The sequence below is a fragment of the Salmo salar genome, chromosome ssa13, assembly GCF_905237065.1.
Source record: "Salmo salar chromosome ssa13, Ssal_v3.1, whole genome shotgun sequence".
NCBI lineage: Eukaryota > Metazoa > Chordata > Actinopteri > Salmoniformes > Salmonidae > Salmo > Salmo salar.
Window position 1 is genome coordinate 15,304,083 of NC_059454.1, and position 20,023 is coordinate 15,324,105.

The 20,023-nt window shown below is 45.3% G+C and overlaps 1 protein-coding gene across 3 annotated transcripts in view; it reads right to left on the reverse strand.

Annotated features, from left to right (window-relative positions):
- The window catches only part of kcnd3 (potassium voltage-gated channel, Shal-related subfamily, member 3), a 346,737-nt gene extending 332,021 nt beyond the window's left edge, over nt 1-14,716 (reverse strand). For 2 of the 3 annotated variants that reach the window (XM_014134607.2, XM_014134606.2), the window contains exons 1-2: nt 14,137-14,716; nt 11,709-12,918 (exon numbers count right to left, since the gene is read on the reverse strand). In XM_014134607.2, coding sequence (XP_013990082.2) covers nt 11,709-12,811 — 1,103 coding nt within the window. In that variant the 5' untranslated portion in view covers nt 12,812-12,918; nt 14,137-14,716. The remainder of the gene's footprint in view (nt 1-11,708; nt 12,919-14,136) is intronic. The other variant, XM_045692984.1, reaches the window with a different exon arrangement.
- Nucleotides 14,717-20,023: the final 5,307 nt, after the last annotated feature.

Below are 20,023 nucleotides of genomic sequence, written 5' to 3' on the forward strand. Positions count from 1 at the left end.
CACACACACACACACACACACACACACACACACACACACACACACAAACACACAAAGCAACAGAAGAGCACAACCTGCATCTCAGGTCTCAGGAGATGAGCCACCAACATTGTGACCTGTCATTAGAGTACAGCTCACACTGATTGCAGGCCAGGCATCCCTGAGGTACATCTAAGGTAACATTGTGTATGCAAGTAACCGGGTTGGGTTCCAATGCCACATTAGCCCACTGAACTAAAGCTCAACCCACAACTGTATGTTGTTCTGATGTCTTTGCTTAGTGGTATAACTCTGCTTAGTAGGATAACTCTGCTTAGTAGGATTACTCTGCTTAGTAGGATTACCCTGTTTAGTAGGATTACTTTGTTTGGTAGGATAACTCTGTTTAGTAGGATAACTCTGTTTAGTAGGATAACTCTGTTTAGTAGGATAACTCTGCTTAATTAGGATTACTCTGCTTAGTAGGATTACTCTGCTTAGTAGGATTACTCTGCTTGGTAGGATAACTCTGCTTAGTAGGATTACTCTGCTTGGTAGGATTACTCTGCTTGGTAGGATTACTCTGCTTAGTAGGATTACTCTGCTTGGTAGGATAACTCTGCTTAGTAGGATTACTCTGCTTAGTAGGATTACCCTGTTTAGTAGGATTACTCTGCTTGGTAGGATTACTCTGCTTGGTAGGATTACTCTGCTTAGTAGGATTACTCTGCTTAGTAGGATTACTCTGCTTAGTGGGATAACTCTGCTTGGTAGGATAACTCTGCTTGGTAGGATAACTCTGCATGGTGGGATAACTCTGCATGGTGGGATAACTCTGCATGGTGGGATAACTGCATGGTGGGATAACTGCATGGTGGGATAACTGCATGGTGGGATAACTCTGCATGGTGGGATAACTCCGCATGGTGGGATAACTCCGCATGGTGGGATAACTGCATGGTGGGATAACTCCGCATGGTGGGATAACTCCGCATGGTGGGATAACTCCGCATAGTGGGATAACTCCGCATAGTGGGATAACTCTGCATGGTGGGATAACTCTGCATGGTGGGATAACAGCAAATCCACTCTGTGACAGTGGCTACAGTACAACCCTGCTAACAGCATATCCTCAATGACAGTGTCAGCGTGAGTGACAGGGGATGACTGTCTGTCTTATGGGAGGTTGGCAGGAGCTCCAAACACAACCAATGAGTTACTGCTACCCATTTATCACCTCTGTGGCTCTGTCTATGGCTCTCTGTCTGTGGCATGTCTGTGGCCTGTCTATGGCTCTCTGTCTGTGGCATGTCGATGGTTCTCTGTCTGTGGCCTGTTTATGTCTCTTTCTAGTTGTCTGTGGCCTGTCTATGTCTCTGTCTATGGCTCTCTGTCTGTGGCCTGTCTATGTCTCTGTCTATGGCTCTCTGTCTGTGGCATGTCTATGGCTACCTGTCTATGTGGCTCTGTCTATGGCTTTGACAAGGTCTGTCTGGGTCTGTCTAGTGCTCTTGTCTATGGCTGTGAAATTTAAGAGGACAGAACAATTTGTCAGCCTCTCCCTCAGTCTGACTCACACATTGACTCAAACACACTCTCACACTCGCTCATACAACACATCATCATCTGGCCTAATGGGCGGCAGTGGCACTGCGACAGGCCCGTGTGTGTGTGTGTGTGTGTGTGTGTGTTAGGGTTATGCGATGTCAACCTTTGTCCTATCATGATATTTACTCATAAAACATTTATGTGTGTGTGTGGAATTCTTTTTTTTTTATATTGCATGGATGAATAAGACGAATCATGACGAAAGATAATGTTGCTGATAGCCTGGGAAGAGACTAAGTGCAGGCAAATCTTTTCTAATATTCCTTTGTGGTGGTGCTTCAGCATGGAACAGGTGTGTGTATGTCTGTGTCTGTGTGGCCCACGACGGAGCAAAGTGACAATCAACCGATGAGGAACGGGCTGTCTTACTGTAGTGAGTTAGGAAAAATCATTGGCTGGATAGAAGCAAAATCTACCGTCTTCAGAACTGGATAATAATTGCTTCAATTGCCTCATCCTCCTCTGTTAATAGTGTCTGTTCAATCTGTCATAAAGATGTGATTGAGAATAGCCTATGGCTAGGCCTACAGGATCCGACTTGCATTTTTGTACTTTTTGAAAGCGGCAACTTTAAGAAAATCCCTTCTTAGGCTATCTGAATATTTGGGAAATAATCTACTGTTCATAACTGTTACCGTCTTAAAGCTTTTCTGAAAGGTCTAGTAGGAGGATTGGCCATTTCCTTTTCAACCTAGCACGGAGGGATCTTTTTTTTTTAAATGAGCTTAAAAGCCCAGTGCAGTCAAAAATGCGATTTCCTGTGTTTTATATATATTTCCACACTATGACATATTTCATTGTTACCCCAAAATTATTTGATATTGAGATAAAAACAGCTGCATTGGACCTTGAGTATCTCATATATGTATACTGTCTATACAGTTGAAGTCGGAAGTTTACATAAACTTAGGTTGGAGTCATTAAAACTCGTTTTTCAACCACTCCACACATTTCTTGTTAACAAATAGTTTTGGCAAGTCGGTTAGGACATCTACTTTGTGCATGACACAAGTCATTTTTCCAACAATTGTTTACAGACAGATTATTTCACTTATATTTCACTGCATCACAATTCCAGTGGGTCAGAAGTTTACATACACTAAGTTGATTGTGCCTTTAAACAGCTTGGAAAATTCCAGAAAATTATGCCATGGCTTTAGAAGCTTCTGATAGGCTAATTGACATCATTTGAGTCAATTGGAGGTGTACCTGTGGATGTATTTCAAGGCCTACCTTCAAACTCAGTGCTTCTTTGCTTGACATCATGGAAATCAAAAGAAATCAGCCAAGAACTCAAAAAAAAATTGTAGACCTCCACAAGTCTGGTTCATCCTTGGGAGCAATTTCCAAACGCCTGAAGGTACCACGTTCAACTGTGCAAACAATAGTACGCAAGTATAAACACCATGGGACAACGCAGCCATCATACCACTCAGCAAGGCGACGTGTTATGTCTCCTAGAGATGAACGTACTTTGGTGCAAAAAGTGCAAATCAATCCCAGAACAACAGCAAAGGACCCTGTGAAGATGCTGGAGGAAACAGGTACAAAAGTATCTATATCCACAGTAAAACGAGTCCTATATCGACATAACCTGAAAGGCAGCTCAGCAAGGAAGAAGCCACTGCTCCAAAACCGCCATGAAAAAGCCAGACTACGGTTTGCAACTGCACATGTGGACAAAGATCGTACTTTTTGGAGAAATGTCCTCTGGTCTGATGAAACACAAATAGAACTGTTTGGCCATAATGACCATCGTTATGTTTGGAGGAAAAAGGGGGAGGCTTGCAAGCCGAAGAACACCATCCCAACCGTGAAGCATGGTGGTGACAGCATCATGTTGTGGGGGTGCTTTGCTGCAGGATGGACTGGTGGACTTAACAAAATAGATGGCATCATGAGGAAGGACAATTATGTGTATTTATTGAAGCAACATCTCAAGACATCAGTCAGGAAATTAAAGATTGGTCACAAAGGGATCTTCCAAATAGACAACAACCCTAAGCATGCTTCCAAAGTTGTGGCAAAATGGCTTAAGAACAACAAAGTGAAGGTATTGGAGTGGCCATCACAAAGCCCTGACCTCAATCCTATAGAAAATTTGTGGGCAGAACTGAACAAGTGTGTGCGAGCAAGGAGGCCTACAAACCTGACTCAGTTACACCAGCTCTGTCAGGAGGAATGGGCCAAAATTCACCCAACTTATTGTGGGAAGCTTGTGGAAGGCTACCCAAAACGTTTGACCCACATTAAACAATTTAAAGGCAAAGCTACCAAATACTAATTGAGTGTATGTAAACTTCTGACCCACTGGGAATGTGATGAAAGAAATACAAGCTGAAATAAATCATTCTCTCTACTATTATTCTGACATTTCACATTCTTAAAATAAAGTGGTGATCCTAACTGACCTAAGACAGGAAATTTTTACTAGGATTAAATGTCAGGAATTGTGAAAAACTGACTTTAAATGTATTTGGCTAAGGTGTATGTAAACTTCCGACTTCAACTGTATACAGTACCAGTCGAAAGGGTTTTTCTTCATTTTTACTATTTTCTACATTGTAGAATAATAGTGAGGACATCAAAACTGTGAAATAGCACATATGGAATCACGTAGTAACCCAAAAAGTTTTAAACAAATCAAAATAGATTTTATATTTGAGTTTCTTCAAAGTAGCCACCCTTTGCCTTGATGACAGCTTTGCACATGCTTGGCATTCTCTCAACCAGCTTCACCTGGAGTGCTTTCCAACAGTCTTGAAGGAGTTCCCACATATGCTGAGCACTTGTTGGCTGCTTTTCCTCCACTCTGCGGTCTAACTTATCCCAAACCATCTCAATTGGGTTGAATTCGGGTGATTATGGAGGCCTGGTCTCTTAGCATTCTCTCAACCTGCGGTTGAGGTAGTCACCTGGAATGCATTTCAATTAACAGGTGTGCCTTGTTAAAAGTAAATTTGAGGAATTTCTTTCCTTCTTATGCGTTTGAGCCAAACAGTTGTGTGTGTTGTGACACGGTAGGGGTGGTATACAGAAGATAGCCCTATTTGGTAAAAGACCAAGTCCATATTATGACAAGAAATGCTCAAATAAGCAAAGAGAAACGACAGTCCATCATTACTTTAAGACATGAACGTTAGTTAATCCGGAATATTTTAAGAACTTTGAAAGTCGCAAAAACCATCAAGCGCTATGATGAAACTGGCTCTCATGAGGACCGACACAGGAAAGGAAGGCCCAGAATTACCTCTGCCTCAGAGGATAAGTTCATTAGAGTTAACTGCACCTCAGATTGCAGCCCAAATAAATGCTTTACAGAGTTCAAGTAACAGACACATCAACATCAACTGTTCAGAGGAGACTGCGTGAATCAGGCCTTAATGGTTGAATTTCTGCAAAGAAACAACTATTAAAGAACACTAAGAAGAAGAAGAGACTTGCTTGGGCCAAGAAACACAAGCAATGGACATGATTTTGTCCTTTGGTCTGATGAGTTAAAATTGGGGATTTTTGGTTCCAACCGCCGTGTCTTTGTGAGACGCAGAGTAGATGAACGGATTCTGCTGCGATACGCCATGCCATCTGGTTTGCGCTTAGTGGGACTGTCATTTGCTTTTCAACAGGACAATGACCAAAACACACATCCAGGCTGTGTAAGGGCTATTTGACCAAGAAGGAGAGTGATGGTGCTGCATCAGATGACCTGGCCTGCACAATCACCCGACCTCAACCCAATTGAGATGGTTTTGGATGAGTTGGACCGCAGAGTGAAGGAAAAGCAGCCAACAAGTGCTCAGCATATGTGGGAACACCTTCAAGAATGTTGGAAAAGCATTTCTCATGAAGCTGGTTGAGAGAATGCCAAGAGTGTGCAAAGCTGTCATCAAGGCAAAGGGTGGCTAATTTGAATAACCTAAAATATAAAATATATTTTGATTTGTTTAAGACTTTTTTGGAGAGAGAGAGAGAGAGAGAGAGAGAAAAAAACAATATTTTCTGACTGGACATTCTGCTTTGGTGGGATTTTCCGCACTGTCTGGCCTACATTCCTCTCTTGTGTTCTGTATATAACTTATTTATTGAAATAGACTATAGTAAATAGGAATAGGCTAATTACTCAGAATGTCACTTGTGCGCTGCCCGACTCTCGTGCAGTGCGCTAGTCAAGTTCAAATGGGTTAAACCATCGTCTGTCCCATCACGATGTCGTCACCATCGACGATACTATGGTAATATCGCCCAACCCTGGTGTGTGTCCGAAGAAAACAGCATGAATAGTAAACAACAACAAAAATGATCAAAGCCACACGTGGAGAGCTCCCAAATGAATGCATCAACATGTCCACCATCTCACTCATAGTCAATTTATGCTTTTTTTTTTTTATAAAATAATTTCTTTCTACACCAAAGCTTTAGGTTTAATAAGCAAATTGAAACATCCCTGCATTTTATGATTGCTTTTAATAACACTAATTATATCTATGGGATGTTAACGAGTGCTAATAATTGATCCACTCCCTCAGTAGTGTATCACAGTTTTCGGGGGGTGGGGGGGGTGGGCAAAGTCTGAGCAAATTTCCAGTTTTATAGCTAATCTCATGCTATTTTAAAATTTCTGCCATGGTTTATGATGTGTTCATATTCTATCTGGGGAGGGGGTGCCTGACCTCAAAGGGACAGCGGGGGGTGTCTTAGGCCCTTCACAGTTGAAGGCTGTTGAGGAGTAGAGCTCTTACTTTTCAAGGCAGACTCATGAATCTCTTATCAGGCATGATGCTCAGGAGAGAGACAAAAGGAAAAGGAACACAATCATAGAATATAAAGGGGTGGACTGAAAAGACAAATCTGAGATTAGTTTGATGTATATGGTGTTATTCTGGCCTAAATGTTTATACTGACCTCAGAGGAGGTATATATACAGTAAGGGGAGCACTGGTCCCTCATCTCTGTCCTCTGTCTTCTCTGTACTTAGCTCTATCCGCTCTACATTAGGGTTTGGGCGATGTCAACCTTTATTCTATCGTGATTATGTACCCATAAAACCCCCCAACAATTTGGTTTTAAGAAAATAAAGAAACTTGCTGCTCGACCGTTGGAGCAGCGACCGTTGGAGCAGCGACCGTTGGAGCAGCGACCGTTGGAGCAGCGACCGTTGGATCAGCAACCGTTGGATCAGCAACCGTTAGCAACCGTTGGAGCAGTGACTGTTGGATCAGCGACTGTTAGCAACCGTTGGAGCAGCGACCGTTGGAGCAGCGACCGTTGGAGCAGCGACCGTTGGAGCAGCGACCGTTGGAGCAGCGACTGTTAGCAACCGTTGGATCAGCGACCGTTGGATCAGCGACCGTTGGATCAGCGACCGTTAGCAACTGTTGGAGCAGCAACCGTTGGAGCAGCGACCGTTGGAGCAGCGACCGTTAGCAACCATTGGAGCAATGTGCGTTGGAGCAGTGACCATTGGCAACCGTTGGAGCAGCGACCGTTGGAGCAGCGACCGTTGGAGCAGCGACCGTTGGAGCAGCGACCGTTGGAGCAGCGACCGTTGGAGCAGCGACCGTTGGAGCAGCGACCGCGTTGGAGCAGCGACCGTTAGCAACCGTTGGAGCAGCGACCGTTGGAGCAGCGACCGTTGGAGCAGTGACCATTGGCAACCGTTGGAGCAGCGACCGTTGGAGCAGCGACCGTTGGAGCAGCGACCGTTGGAGCAGCGACCGTTGGAGCAGCGACCGTTGGAGCAGCGACCGCATTGGAGCAGCGACCGCATTGGAGCAGCGACCGTTAGCAACCGTTGGAGCAGCGACCGTTGGAGCAGCGACCGTTGGAGCAGCAACCGTTGGAGCAGCGACCGTTAGCAACCGTTGGAGCAGCGACCGTTGGAGCAGCGACCGTTGGAGCAGCGACCGTTGGAGCAGCGACCGTTGGAGCAGCGACCGTTGGATCAGCAACCGTTGGATCAGCAACCGTTAGCAACCGTTGGAGCAGTGACTGTTGGATCAGCGACTGTTAGCAACCGTTGGAGCAGCGACCGTTGGAGCAGCGACCGTTGGAGCAGCGACCGTTGGAGCAGCGACCGTTGGAGCAGCGACCGTTGGAGCAGCGACTGTTAGCAACCGTTGGATCAGCGACCGTTGGATCAGCGACCGTTGGATCAGCGACCGTTAGCAACTGTTGGAGCAGCAACCGTTGGAGCAGCGACCGTTGGAGCAGCGACTGTTGGAGCAGCGACCGTTAGCAACCATTGGAGCAATGTGCGTTGGAGCAGTGACCATTGGCAACCGTTGGAGCAGCGACCGTTGGAGCAGCGACCGTTGGAGCAGCGACCGTTGGAGCAGCGACCGTTGGAGCAGCGACCGTTGGAGCAGCGACCGTTGGAGCAGCGACCGTTGGAGCAGCGACCGCATTGGAGCAGCGACCGCATTGGAGCAGCGACCGTTAGCAACCGTTGGAGCAGCGACCGTTGGAGCAGCGACCGTTGGAGCAGCAACCGTTGGAGCAGCAACCGTTGGAGCAGCGACCGTTAGCAACCGTTGGAGCAGCGACCGTTAGCAACCGTTGGAGCAGCGACCGTTAGCAACCGTTGGAGCAGCGACCGTTGGAGCAGCGACCGTTGGAGCAGCGACCGTTGGAGCAGCGACCGTTAGCAACCGTTGGAGCAGGGACCGTTGGAGCAGCGACCGTTGCATCAGCGACCGTTAGTGACCATTGGAGCAGCGACCATTAGAGCAGCGACCATTGGAGCAGCGACCGTTGGAGCAGCGACCGTTGGAGCAGCGACCGTTGGAGCAGCGACCGTTGGAGCAGCGACCGTTGGAGCAGCGACCGTTGGAGCAGCGACCGTTGCATCAGCGACCGTTAGTGACCATTGGAGCAGCGACCATTAGCGACTGTTGGAGCAGTAACCATTGGAAAGACGACCGTTGGATCAGCGACCGTTGAAGCAGTGAAAGTCTGATGAAGAACGGGCTGTCTTAACGTAGTGAGTTAGGTCATACATCATGGGCTGGATAGAAGCAGTCTACCTACCGTCTTCAGAACTGGTCAATGATTTATTTGCCTCATAAAATAACAGTAAATAAATAATATTGTTTATATTGCTGCGATTTTGAACAGCCTATGTCTAGGCAAGGCTAGTTTTTCATTCTTGTTATTTTTGAAAGCGGCAACTTTAGGACAGTTTGTTAGGCTAGAATGTTTGGGAAATAAGATAGACTACTGTTCATAACTTTAACTTTGTATTAAAGCTTTTACAATCAGCCTAGTAGGAGAATTGGTTATTGGCCATTTGGTTTTCAAACTCGCATGGAGGGATTATCCCGGCCTGCATGGATCATTTCTTTCTTAATAAGCTTAAACTTGATTCAACTTGTCATTTGATTTTACTATGGGCTTCAGATATTGTTTCTTCGCTCTCATTATTAGTCCCCTGACAAATGTTTCAGGCTATTCAAACAACTTATTGATATGGAACGCTGTTAGATTCATTGCTGGATCGGGAGAAAACCATTCATAAAATGATAAAAGCGTAACCTATAGCCCAAAGTCATATTTCTATTGAATGGAGAGAGAAGCTAATAGACAGTGCATTCCGAAAGTATTCAGACCCCTTCACTTTTTCCACATTCTTTTACGTTACAGCCTTATTCTAAAATTAATTCCATAATTTTTTTCCCCCTCACCAATCTACACACAATAACCCATAATTACAAAGCAAAATCAGGTTTTTAGAATTTTTGCAAATTTATAAAATAAAAAAAACAGAAATACCTTATTTACATAAGTATTCCTTTGCTATGAGACTCGAAATTGAGCTCAGGTGCATTCTGTTTCCATTGATCAGCCTTGAGGTGTTTCTACTGTACAACTTGATTGGAGTCCACCTGTGGTAAATTCAATTGATTGGAGATGATTTGGAAAGGCACACACCTGTCTATATAAGGTCCCACAGTTGACAGTGAATGTTAGAGCAAAAACCAAGCCATGAGGTCGAAGGAATTGTTTGTAGAGCTCCGAGACAGGATTGTGTTGAGGCACAGATCTGGGGAAGGGTACCAAAAATGTTCTGCTGCATTTAAGGTCCCCAAGAACCCAGTGGCCTTCATCATTCTTAAATGGAAGAAGTTTGGAACCACCAAGACTCTTCCTAGAGCTGGCTGCCCGGCCAAACTGAGCAATCGGGGGAGGAGGGCCTTGGTCAGGGAGGTGAGCAAGAACCCGGTGGTCACTTTGACAGAGCTCCAGAGTTCCTCTGTGGAGATGGGAGAACCTTCCAGAAGGACAACCATCTCTGCAGCACTCAACCAATCAGGCCTTTATGGTAGAGTGTCCAGATGGATGCCACTCCTCAGTAAAAGGCACATGACAGCCAGCTTGGAGTTTGCCAAAAGGCACCTAAAGGACTCTCAGACCATGAGAAACAAAATTCTCTGGTCTGATGAAACCAAGATTGAACGCTTTGGACTGAATACCAAGCTTCACGCCTGAAGGAAACCAGGGACCGCTCATCACCTGGTCAATACGGTAAAGCATGGTGGTGGCAGCATCATGCTGTAGGGATGTTTTTCAGTGGCAGGGACTAGGAGACTAGTCAGGATCGAGGGAAAGATGAACTGAGCAAAGTACAGAGAGATCCTTGATGAAAACCTGCTCCAAAGCACTCAGGACCTCAGACTGGGGCAAAGGGTCACCTTCCAACAGGACAAAGACCGTAAACACACAGCCAAGACAACACAGGAGTGGCTTCGGAGCAAGTCTCTGAATGTCCTTGAGTGGCCCAGCCAGAGCCTGGACTTGAACCCAATCGAACATCTCTGGAGAGACCTGAAAATAGCTGTGCAGCGACGCTCCCCATGCAACCTGACAGAGCTTGAGAGGATCTGCAAAGAAGAATGGGAGAAACTCCCCAAATACAGGTACGCCAAGCTTGTAGCGTCATACCCAAGTAGACTCAAGGCTGTAATTGCTGCCAAAGGTAATTCAACAAAGTAATATTGCAGTTTTTCATTTGAATACATTTGCAAACATTTTTAAAAACCTGTTTTTGCTTTGTCATTATGGGGTACTGTGTGTAGATTGATGAGGGGAAAAAACGATTTAATCAATTATAGAATAAGGCTGTAACATAACAAAATGTGGAAAAAGTGAAGGGGTCTGAATACTTTCCGATGCACTGTAGGCAAAGTTTTTTTTAACAGCTAGACATAAGAGAGTTAAACAGTGTCCATAATAAAAACAAAATAACACGTTTAAGCTATAGCCCAAGGCCCATGCATCTGACAGAGAGAGATTAACAATATTTTCTGTCTGGACATTTTGTGCTGATTTGGTGAAATGCTCCGCTCTGACTGGCCTACATTCCTCTCTTGCGTTGTGTATATAACATATTTATTGAAATAGGCTACAGCAAATAGGAATAGGCTTATTACTCAGAATGTCACTTATGTGCTGCCATAATGCGCGGTGCCAGTCAAGTTCACATCACGATGTCGTCACCATCGACGATGGCTGTCAATCATCATTGAAAGGCGATGCTATTGTAATATCGCCCAACCCTACTCTACTGTACCTTTTCCACTTTTTCCATCCACTTCAATATCAGTCTCTCTCCTTCTATCTCTAATCTCTATCCCTCCCTCTCTCTCTTTCTCTCATATCCTTCCTCCCTCTTTCCCTCACTCCTCCCCCCTCTCTCTCCCCTCAGCAGTCCTCTGGGTTCTCTCCCACAGGTAGTGTGTAAAGAGCAGACAGTAGCATGGCAGAGGCATTACTGTAAAAGAACAGGACATCTCCACTGCCACTCTCTCTGTTCGATGAGGAGATACACAGCGGACAACATTTGGAACAGTATGACAGTGTGCCTTTGTGCCAATGTTCTGGATCCATCATGAGGTACAATATTCCCCTGTATTCATGGCAGTGACGCTACTAACATGGCATGGACAGACAGGACGTATTACCCCTGCCTGCTTTGTGTTGTGTTGTCTAGGTGAAATCCATCCATCCATTTCCAGCACAGATAAAGAGTACACATAGCAGGTCTAGTGAACAGTCGTCAGACTTGCAAAACAGAAAGATAAACAGACAACACGCACATGCACAAAAACAGATGTTTCTCCCCTTACCCAAGTGTCGTCATAGTAACGATGGTGTACCAGAATGAGGCTGGGATGCTGGTGAACTTGCTCGACGTGGAACCTTTCTCGGCGTAGAACATAACGGTAGCGAAGATGATAATGGCCATGGTGAGGGAGAAGAGGAGGAAGCCCAGTTCTGAGGCGCAGCTCTTCAGCGTGTACCCCAGGATGCGCAGCCCTTGAGAGTGGCGGGAGAACTTGAAGATACGGAAGACCCGGAAGACCCGGAGCGTCACGAAGGCCCCGCTCACGTCCTCGTTGTCTGTCATCACCAAGCCAATGTAGTAGGGCAAGATGGCCACCACATCGATGATGCTCATCACGCTACGCATGAAGCGGTAGCGGCTTGGCGCAGCAAACAGTCTCATGAGGTACTCTACTGTGAAGATGAGGACGCAGGCCGTGTCCATGCAGAAGAAAGCTACGGTGTAGCGATCGCCACACGTCACCTCTTTGGTGTTAGGGGTGGCACCGCAAGGCACCGTCTCCACCACGTTGGTGAGGACTGAGATGGCGATGAAGAAGCCAGTGACGTAGTAGAACACCAGGGCCATGGTGGAGGTGTGAGGGTTCTCGAAGGCCCTCCACATGGTCTCTCTGAACGTCATATTGGGAAGCTTGGCATCTTTCTTGTCCTCGTCATCATCCATCAGTCTCTCTTGGTTCTCACGCCTACGGTCCTTGTACTCTTCGTAGCAGCAGTCTCCGATGATCTCAGGAATGATCCCAAAGAAGGACAGCTCTTCGTCGTAGGACGTGATGCACTCAGAGCGGGGGTAATGAAGCTTGCCCGTGCGATAGAAGTTAAGAACAGCACGGAACACGTCTGCGTCTCGGTCAAAAAAGTACTCTTTGGTCTCCTCATTGTAGAAAAACTCTTTCTCTGAACTGCCCAGTAAGGTGTCGGGATATCTATCTAGCGTATTCCTCCAGGTCTCAAAGCGGCGTCCACTAACATTGAGGACGATGAGCTCGTCTGCGCGTTTGTTCTTCTCGGTGGGGGCGATGGGCATGGGCATATTGGCCACGGGCATCCAGCCAATAGCAGCAGCGCGGGCGAAGGGCAGCCACGCCGCTACTCCCGACGCCATGGTGAGTCTGGCTTGGGGCGAGGACAGGGACAAGTCCACCAGCACCTTCACAACCAGCTTGGCTTCAGCTCACTCACCATCTGGAGAGAGGCAGGGGTGGAGGAAGACTGTAGGGGAGGGGGTGAGAGAGAGGGGAAGGGTGGGAGGGGGAGACAGCAGGGGTTGAAGGAGACAGCAGGAAAGATGGGAGGGGGAGACAGAGGGGGAGAGGGGTGAGAGAGAGACAGTGGGGGAAAGGTGGGAGGGGAAGAGAGAGGGAGAGGTGGGAGAAGCGGGAGAGGCGGGAGAGGAAGATGGAGAGAGTAGTGAGTGTAAGAGAGAGAGAGAGAGAGAGAGAGAGAGAGAGAGAGAGAGAGAGAGAGAAATGGATGCATTATGATTAAAAAACAACATTGTTTTTAAAATGTAAATTAACTAAGTAGTGTCAAGGTGAAATAGTAGGGTAGTTTAAATGTAAAACAGAAAATATGCATACCAACTTAATTATATGAAAACACAATTCCATGTAACAGACAGCAACTAGCTGGAAAGAGTGCATTACTTCCAATAGGCATAACCCTACAGTATCTTAATCTGATCGTGATACGTGTAATTTAAACCTAGGGCATATTGCAATATCCTTTAAAGATCCATTCCCCATAATTACTCTGATGTAATATAAGAAATGGAAAAAGCATGTATTTTTATCCCTCTATTGGGTTACAGGGTTTGCTCTTCTGTGCATGATACAAATATAATAGCCAGATAGGATTGTTCAGGATCTTCCTGCTCACTCTTTCCAAGTCATGGGAGGTTTCACATTCATAACAAATCAAATTTTTCCCTTCACAGCTTGGCAGACCAAGACATAGCCTTCAGTTTAAAAAAAAACAGTGCGTAGTTCTAATTCAGTGGCCTAAATTCTAGTAGAACCCGTTGTTAAAGACGGCTCTGAGGTGCAGCCAGCAGTCAAGTTGTTCAGTACCTGTTGAGTCAAAACTAACAGAACATTTCCAAAGGGTGTGCAACCCGTTGTTTCCTTTGGAGGAATAGCCAGTGGCTAAATAAATGGCTACCTTGTCATCGCGAATTTAGGTTCTACTGACATTATTGTATTTGCCCCTCAATTTCTGTTTGAAAAAAAATGTATCCATCTATATAGGCAAACATAACCAAACCCTAAAAAATGGGCTACGACTTTGTTTGTTCTCTCAAAACCGAAAGCTTTTACAGTCATTTGGCTGCATTAGTGTTATAGGAATACATATGCTGCCTTGCTGAAGCAAACCAAACCAATTCTTACATAAACATCAATCATTTAGGTTTCTGTTCTTGGTAATACTTACCCATGCACATTTCTACATCCACAAAAATAAGAGCTTTTCCTGGGGCTAACTACTTGTAGAGCAGCTGTTGCGCCGTAGGTTGGTTACCTTTTAGAATGTCCCTCCGAATCCACATATGAAGTTGAAATAAAAGGAGAATAACATAGCAGGATGCGATTTGGCAAGAATTGTAAGCGAAAGCACTGGAGTTTAAAACAACTGTCCAACGTTTTTCATTCAGTTTCCATTGCGAGAAAGAGGGGATAATCCCACTACTCCGACGCAAGGCTTTCGCTCCACCGCCTCTGCTGTAGGAAGCGGTTAGCTACACTGAGGACCGCTCTCGATCTAGCACATTGAAGAGTGCTGGACAGGGGTAGGATTATCTTTCTCCGTTATCTCACTCTAATAAACGCCCCCTATCTGCTTCTCTCTCTCTCTCTCTCTTCTCTCTCTCTCTCTCTCTCTCTCTCTCTCTCTCTCTCTCTCTCTCTCTTTCACCGTCAGTCCTTCTATTTATTTTCCTGACTGCTCGTTCTAGCGGTTAAATTGTCGGTTTGCCTCGGTGTGCAGCTGAGGACAGCGGGAAGAGAGAAACGCTTCGCAGCAGTGTCCGCTTTTGACTAAAAGCGCGGCAGGAAACCAATAGCCTTGGGACTCAGAACGAGGCATCAAGAAGGACAGGGTTAACAATTTCACGGATGAAAAAAGAGAACATTTAAATGATTTGATCTTCATCCTCTTCCACTTGTTTCGTTTTTCAAATGGGCTCTGGTTGTATCACTCTTTTTGTTTTTATTTCCACCTATCAGAATGCTATAGATGAGGGAATACTATAGGCTAGGCTACTGAAATCAAGTCAAGTCTCACACTATGGGCTTTGTAATAATTGCCTTTCTTCCAATGACGCAGTGAACTGTTAAACAAGACAAATATATGGAAGTACCAAGGGAACATTTGAAACATAAATAAATGCCTGGACCTCATTACACCTGATAATACAAGGCTATTAATCAGCTATTTTCAGGGGCATATTCTCTCCTCTCAGAATAACAATCATAGGTTTGACATACAGAGCAGGCACGTGCACAGATAGCCCTCTACATGCCCCTTTGCCCATCGTCTCTAAAGGGTTCCGAATTCTTGTTCAGAACCCACTGCCTGCAAGTCGTCGTGAAGTTCGCCACCCCCCACCCCATCCGTTGGTTGCACCTGTTGATCTGCCCTGTATGGAGCTCGGTTGTGCATGTGTCCCAGTCTCCACTGTACAGAGATTGCGCGCGCCCGGTATCCAAACGTGCATGGCTTGAAAGATGCGTTCACCGGTCGACTGTGTGTAGCTAGCTACCTAGTTTAAATATCAACAGTACTGCCACAGCAGCATAACGTTTGATTAACACTTAATTTAGCCTACATAATAATCACTATTAGGTCTGGTTCCTGCATTGTGTGAGGCACTATTTGTCAACCAATTAGGGTGTTTTTGTTTGACCCACATGAACATGAAGCTACGTGGGATACACATGAAAGTGATATTTGAGAACGTAAATGTACACACGTTATGTTTTCAGGTTGTGAGTGTGTGATATGGGGTTATAGAAAAGTTTACTTCAACATTTATACAAATAAATACAACTTTTCTAAACAATAGCAGCTATGTTGACACGGCCATGTTGATTTGAGCCTTGCTGTTGGAAAACCACTAGTGTGCGACCTTCGGCTGTCGCAGATGCCTCCCCGGACTTCACTCGCTGACCCGTCTACAGTCGGCTTCGTTAGGTTTACCGCTCGGACACACCCATAGATAGGAGCAGCTGTATCAGTGATCATCCGACCCAACTCCATCCCTTCTTCAGGGAGTTGTACATGTGTGTCAGGACAGCAGCAACACAGGTTGTCTAGACTCTAGCTAACCACCATATACTAAAATACCCACACTAGCCAGCCAGCCATATATCATGAGTTAGGAGATTATGAATATTATATTATGAAATTATTATTTGATACGAGCATTGAAGATAAATCACAATCAGTTAAATAAATTGAGTTTCCTAACTAGCAGATTTATGTCTGGGGGGGTATTTTTAGCACATGCCTGGAAAGATCTGTATACAGCCCTGATGATAGAGATTACCTTTAGTAATTTAGAAAACACTTAGCTGACGTACAGCAGGTGCATTCAACTATGGAAGGAGAAACACATATTACGATAATCACATGTAAAACTGTCTACAATAAGTGTAGTCTATGTAAGATTCCAGTGCTAGTGCAGAATTAGAGAACAGTACTCCCAGGTCCTGCAATGCAGTCTGTTGTTTACGTTCTCGTCACAGAGAGTGGGATTCACTGGTATCTGCTCTGTGTCTTCCATCCTCCAGTTTATTCATGAAACTAAAGGTTCCAAAACAAAGAGGGTCAATGGAAAACCTCTCACAGCAATCACAGTCAGGCCCCCCTGACGTTGAACAGGACAGGACTCTTACACAACATACACACACATACGCACCGGCGCGCGCACGCACACACACAAATACTCACGTATGTATGCACATGTGTTTGCGTGCACGCAGACACACACAGACATGTACTGTGAAGTGCTGTATAAAAACATAGTTAAAGCCAAAAAGCCTTGATCTTGTTATCGAAACATTATCCTGAAGGATATCACTAAACACTTGGACTGGACTATCTCTCTACTATCTCTTGTCCTGAAGATAGCAGTAATGGTAATGTGGTGCTGGGCTCAGTATGGTAATGTGGTGCTGGGTTCAGTATGGTAATGTTGTGCTGGGTTCAGTATGGTAATGTAGTGCTGGGCTCAGGATGGTAATGTGGTGCTGTGATTCAGTATGGTAATGTGGTGCTGGGCTCAGTATGGTAATGTGGTGCTGTGCTCAATATGGTAATGTGGTGCTGGGCTCAGTATCGTAATGTGGTGCTGGGCTCAGTATGGTAATGTTGTGCTGGGCTCAGTATGGTAATGTGGTGCTGGGCTCAGTATGGTAATGTGGTGCTAGGTTCAGGATGGTAATGTGGTGCTGTGATTCAGGATGGTAATGTGGTGCTGTGATTCAGTATGGTAATGTGGTGCTGTGATTCAGTATGGTAATGTGGTGCTGTGATTCAGTATGGTAATGTGGTGCTGTGATTCAGTATGGTAATGTGGTGCTGGGCTCAGTATGGTAATGTGGTGCTGGGCTCAGTATGGTAATGTGGTGCTGTGCTCAGTATGGTAATGTTGTGCTGGGCTCAGTATCGTAATGTGGTGCTGGGCTCAGTATCGTAATGTGGTGCTGTGCTTAGGGAGCGGAACTGTCTGTGTACCCACACATCCCTGCTCCACTGTGTAATATACACCCCTAATTAAACCATCAGGGACCTTCTCCCCCCATCTCCCTCCCTCCCTCCACTGCCTAGTCCACTGGAATACCAATAGGGTTAGACAGGGTACTGTACACACGCGCACACACACGCACGCACGCACGCACGCACGCACGCACGCACACACACACACACACACACACACACACACACAAGTACGGAATACATAAAATACACAGCACAGGGCCGTAGCCAGGGTCTGAGTGTTAAGAAAGTTTAAGCTCATTTACCGCATTTCTATACAATTTAAAAACTCTAAAATGCCATTTGGAGAACAGCAAAAAAAAAGCAAAAATGACCCCAGCTATTATCACATTGGTTGCTGTAGCTTCTTTCCCCTCAGTCGATCTACAAACACATAGCCTATTAGATATACAATTAACCGTTACACATTAACTCACATTAATTCAGCACTGGGATTAAAACTATCATTTAATACGTACAGAGAGATCTGTTAGCAGAAAACAATATTTTATTAACAGATGGTAAAGAAGTTTGCTTTACAGATTTTTTTTGTTGCAGTTTTAAAATAAATTTCCTACAATTCTACACATTTTGTCATGGGTTGGGGACACATTGTAGCAGTTTTAAAGCACATTTCTGTAATTCTACACATTTTGCCATAATTTATTGCCATCTTAATATGATATTTGAGTGAGAGTGACTAACAAAATCAAAGTTGGCCCCTGGGCACGTGCCCTGCGTGTCCGTTCGGTAAATCGACCATGATTACTACATGTTTAGATAGCTGGCTCAACTAACTAGACTAATTTACCAAATCTAAAAACGTTAACTGACATCGGCTAATTGAGTGGCTGTCAGTGAGTGACCTATAACAAGTAAAACTGCTGATGCAAAACCAAGTTTCAAAATGTCACCTTGTGGATTCTACTATTCTAACTCTCAACAGTAAGTTGAGACCCAGACTGACCCCCCCCTCCATTATTATAAATTAACGAGGTCCGGACCTCAGTGTCCTCATATGTAGCTACGTCCAGACAGACAGACAGACAGACAGACAGACAGACAGACAGATGCCCATAATATAAACAGTATGGATGAATTGGCCTTTTCTACTAATAATATATTCAGATTCAGCCTGTACCTCTCCAAATGTCACAGAAAAACAAGATAGTTTTGGCTTAACTTTCCACCGTCGATAGATCTCCATCTCTCTCCCATGACAGTAGTATGACCTTGAGCAGGTAGGATGTCAAGGACATTTGTCAAGGACAATTTTCCTCAGACACAATGAACATGTGAACAGGAGTGCTTAACCAGACTTCTTTTCATGTGAGGACCAAGGGGAAAGCAAAGCAGTATATGTAAGTGTGTTCTATCTTTGCAGCCAGCCAGCAGCCAGCAGCACTCAAACTCTTTTCTCTGAGATGGAAGATGACGTTTTCCTAGCTCTCGCCATATATATATATATATATTGTATGCCATATCCATATACTGTATCACGGGGCGGCAGGTAGCCTAGTGGTTAGAGCGTTGGGCCAGTTACCGGAAGGTTGCTGGATCGTACTCCCCGAGCTGACGAGGTAAACATCTCTAGTTCTGCCCCTGGCGCCGAAGATGTGGATGTGGATTAAGGCAGCCCCCTGCACCTCTCTGATTCAGAGGGGTTGGGTTAAATGTGGAAGACACATTTCAGTTGAATACATTCAGTTGGACAACTGACCGGCTATCCATATATAACAGCTAGTCTACAGAATAATACATGAATCCTCTGGCAAGTCTTGAGATCCTGCATGCAGAACATCTTGTCAGCATTAATTGTACAGTAAACATCAGGTATCACAGTGGACAGCTGTCTGATTCTGTTGACCATACATGGGATCATCTAGGCAGTGGTGTCCCTACAGCCTGGAGTTGTGTGTAAGTGTGTTCTCTCCTTGCAGCACTCAACCTCTTTTCTCTGAGATGGGAGATAAGGTTTTCCTAGCTCTTGCCAACACAGAAGAAGCCTAATGCTGTGATCTGATAAGCACATAGCCCTGATGGAAGTGTTGAGGTAAAGGTGACAAGGAGATGCCCCCAATCTATCACACTTAGACGTGTGACCTTGCCATCAGTTGTGTCACACTGCTCCAAAGCTGGCAGGCACAGAGACACACGTGGACGCATGTACGCATACAGGTACGCACACACATGCAGATAAACTCACAGACGTTGGGCCAGTGATGCACACAGACCAACAGGCCCACACACCTTCTACATTCTGTCCTATGCATTTTTTTCACAACTCAACAACCACTTGCAGACCTTTTGTTTTGACATTTTTCCCTGCGTGTGTGTCTGTTTGTTTGCTTTCAATTATTAATTAAGTCACTTACCCGTTTAGTCTGTCTAATCCCCATCAGGTATCTGAAGTCTTCCTTTGGGGATTTAGACTGGCGGTGCTCGAGTTTATCCCCGCTGTTCCGTACAGAGACTTGGCACTGGCTCTGTCTGCTACTCAGCGCAGCTCAGGGAGCCAGCCAGCCAGCCACTGGCACAGGGGGGTAATGGATGAGCCAGGCCC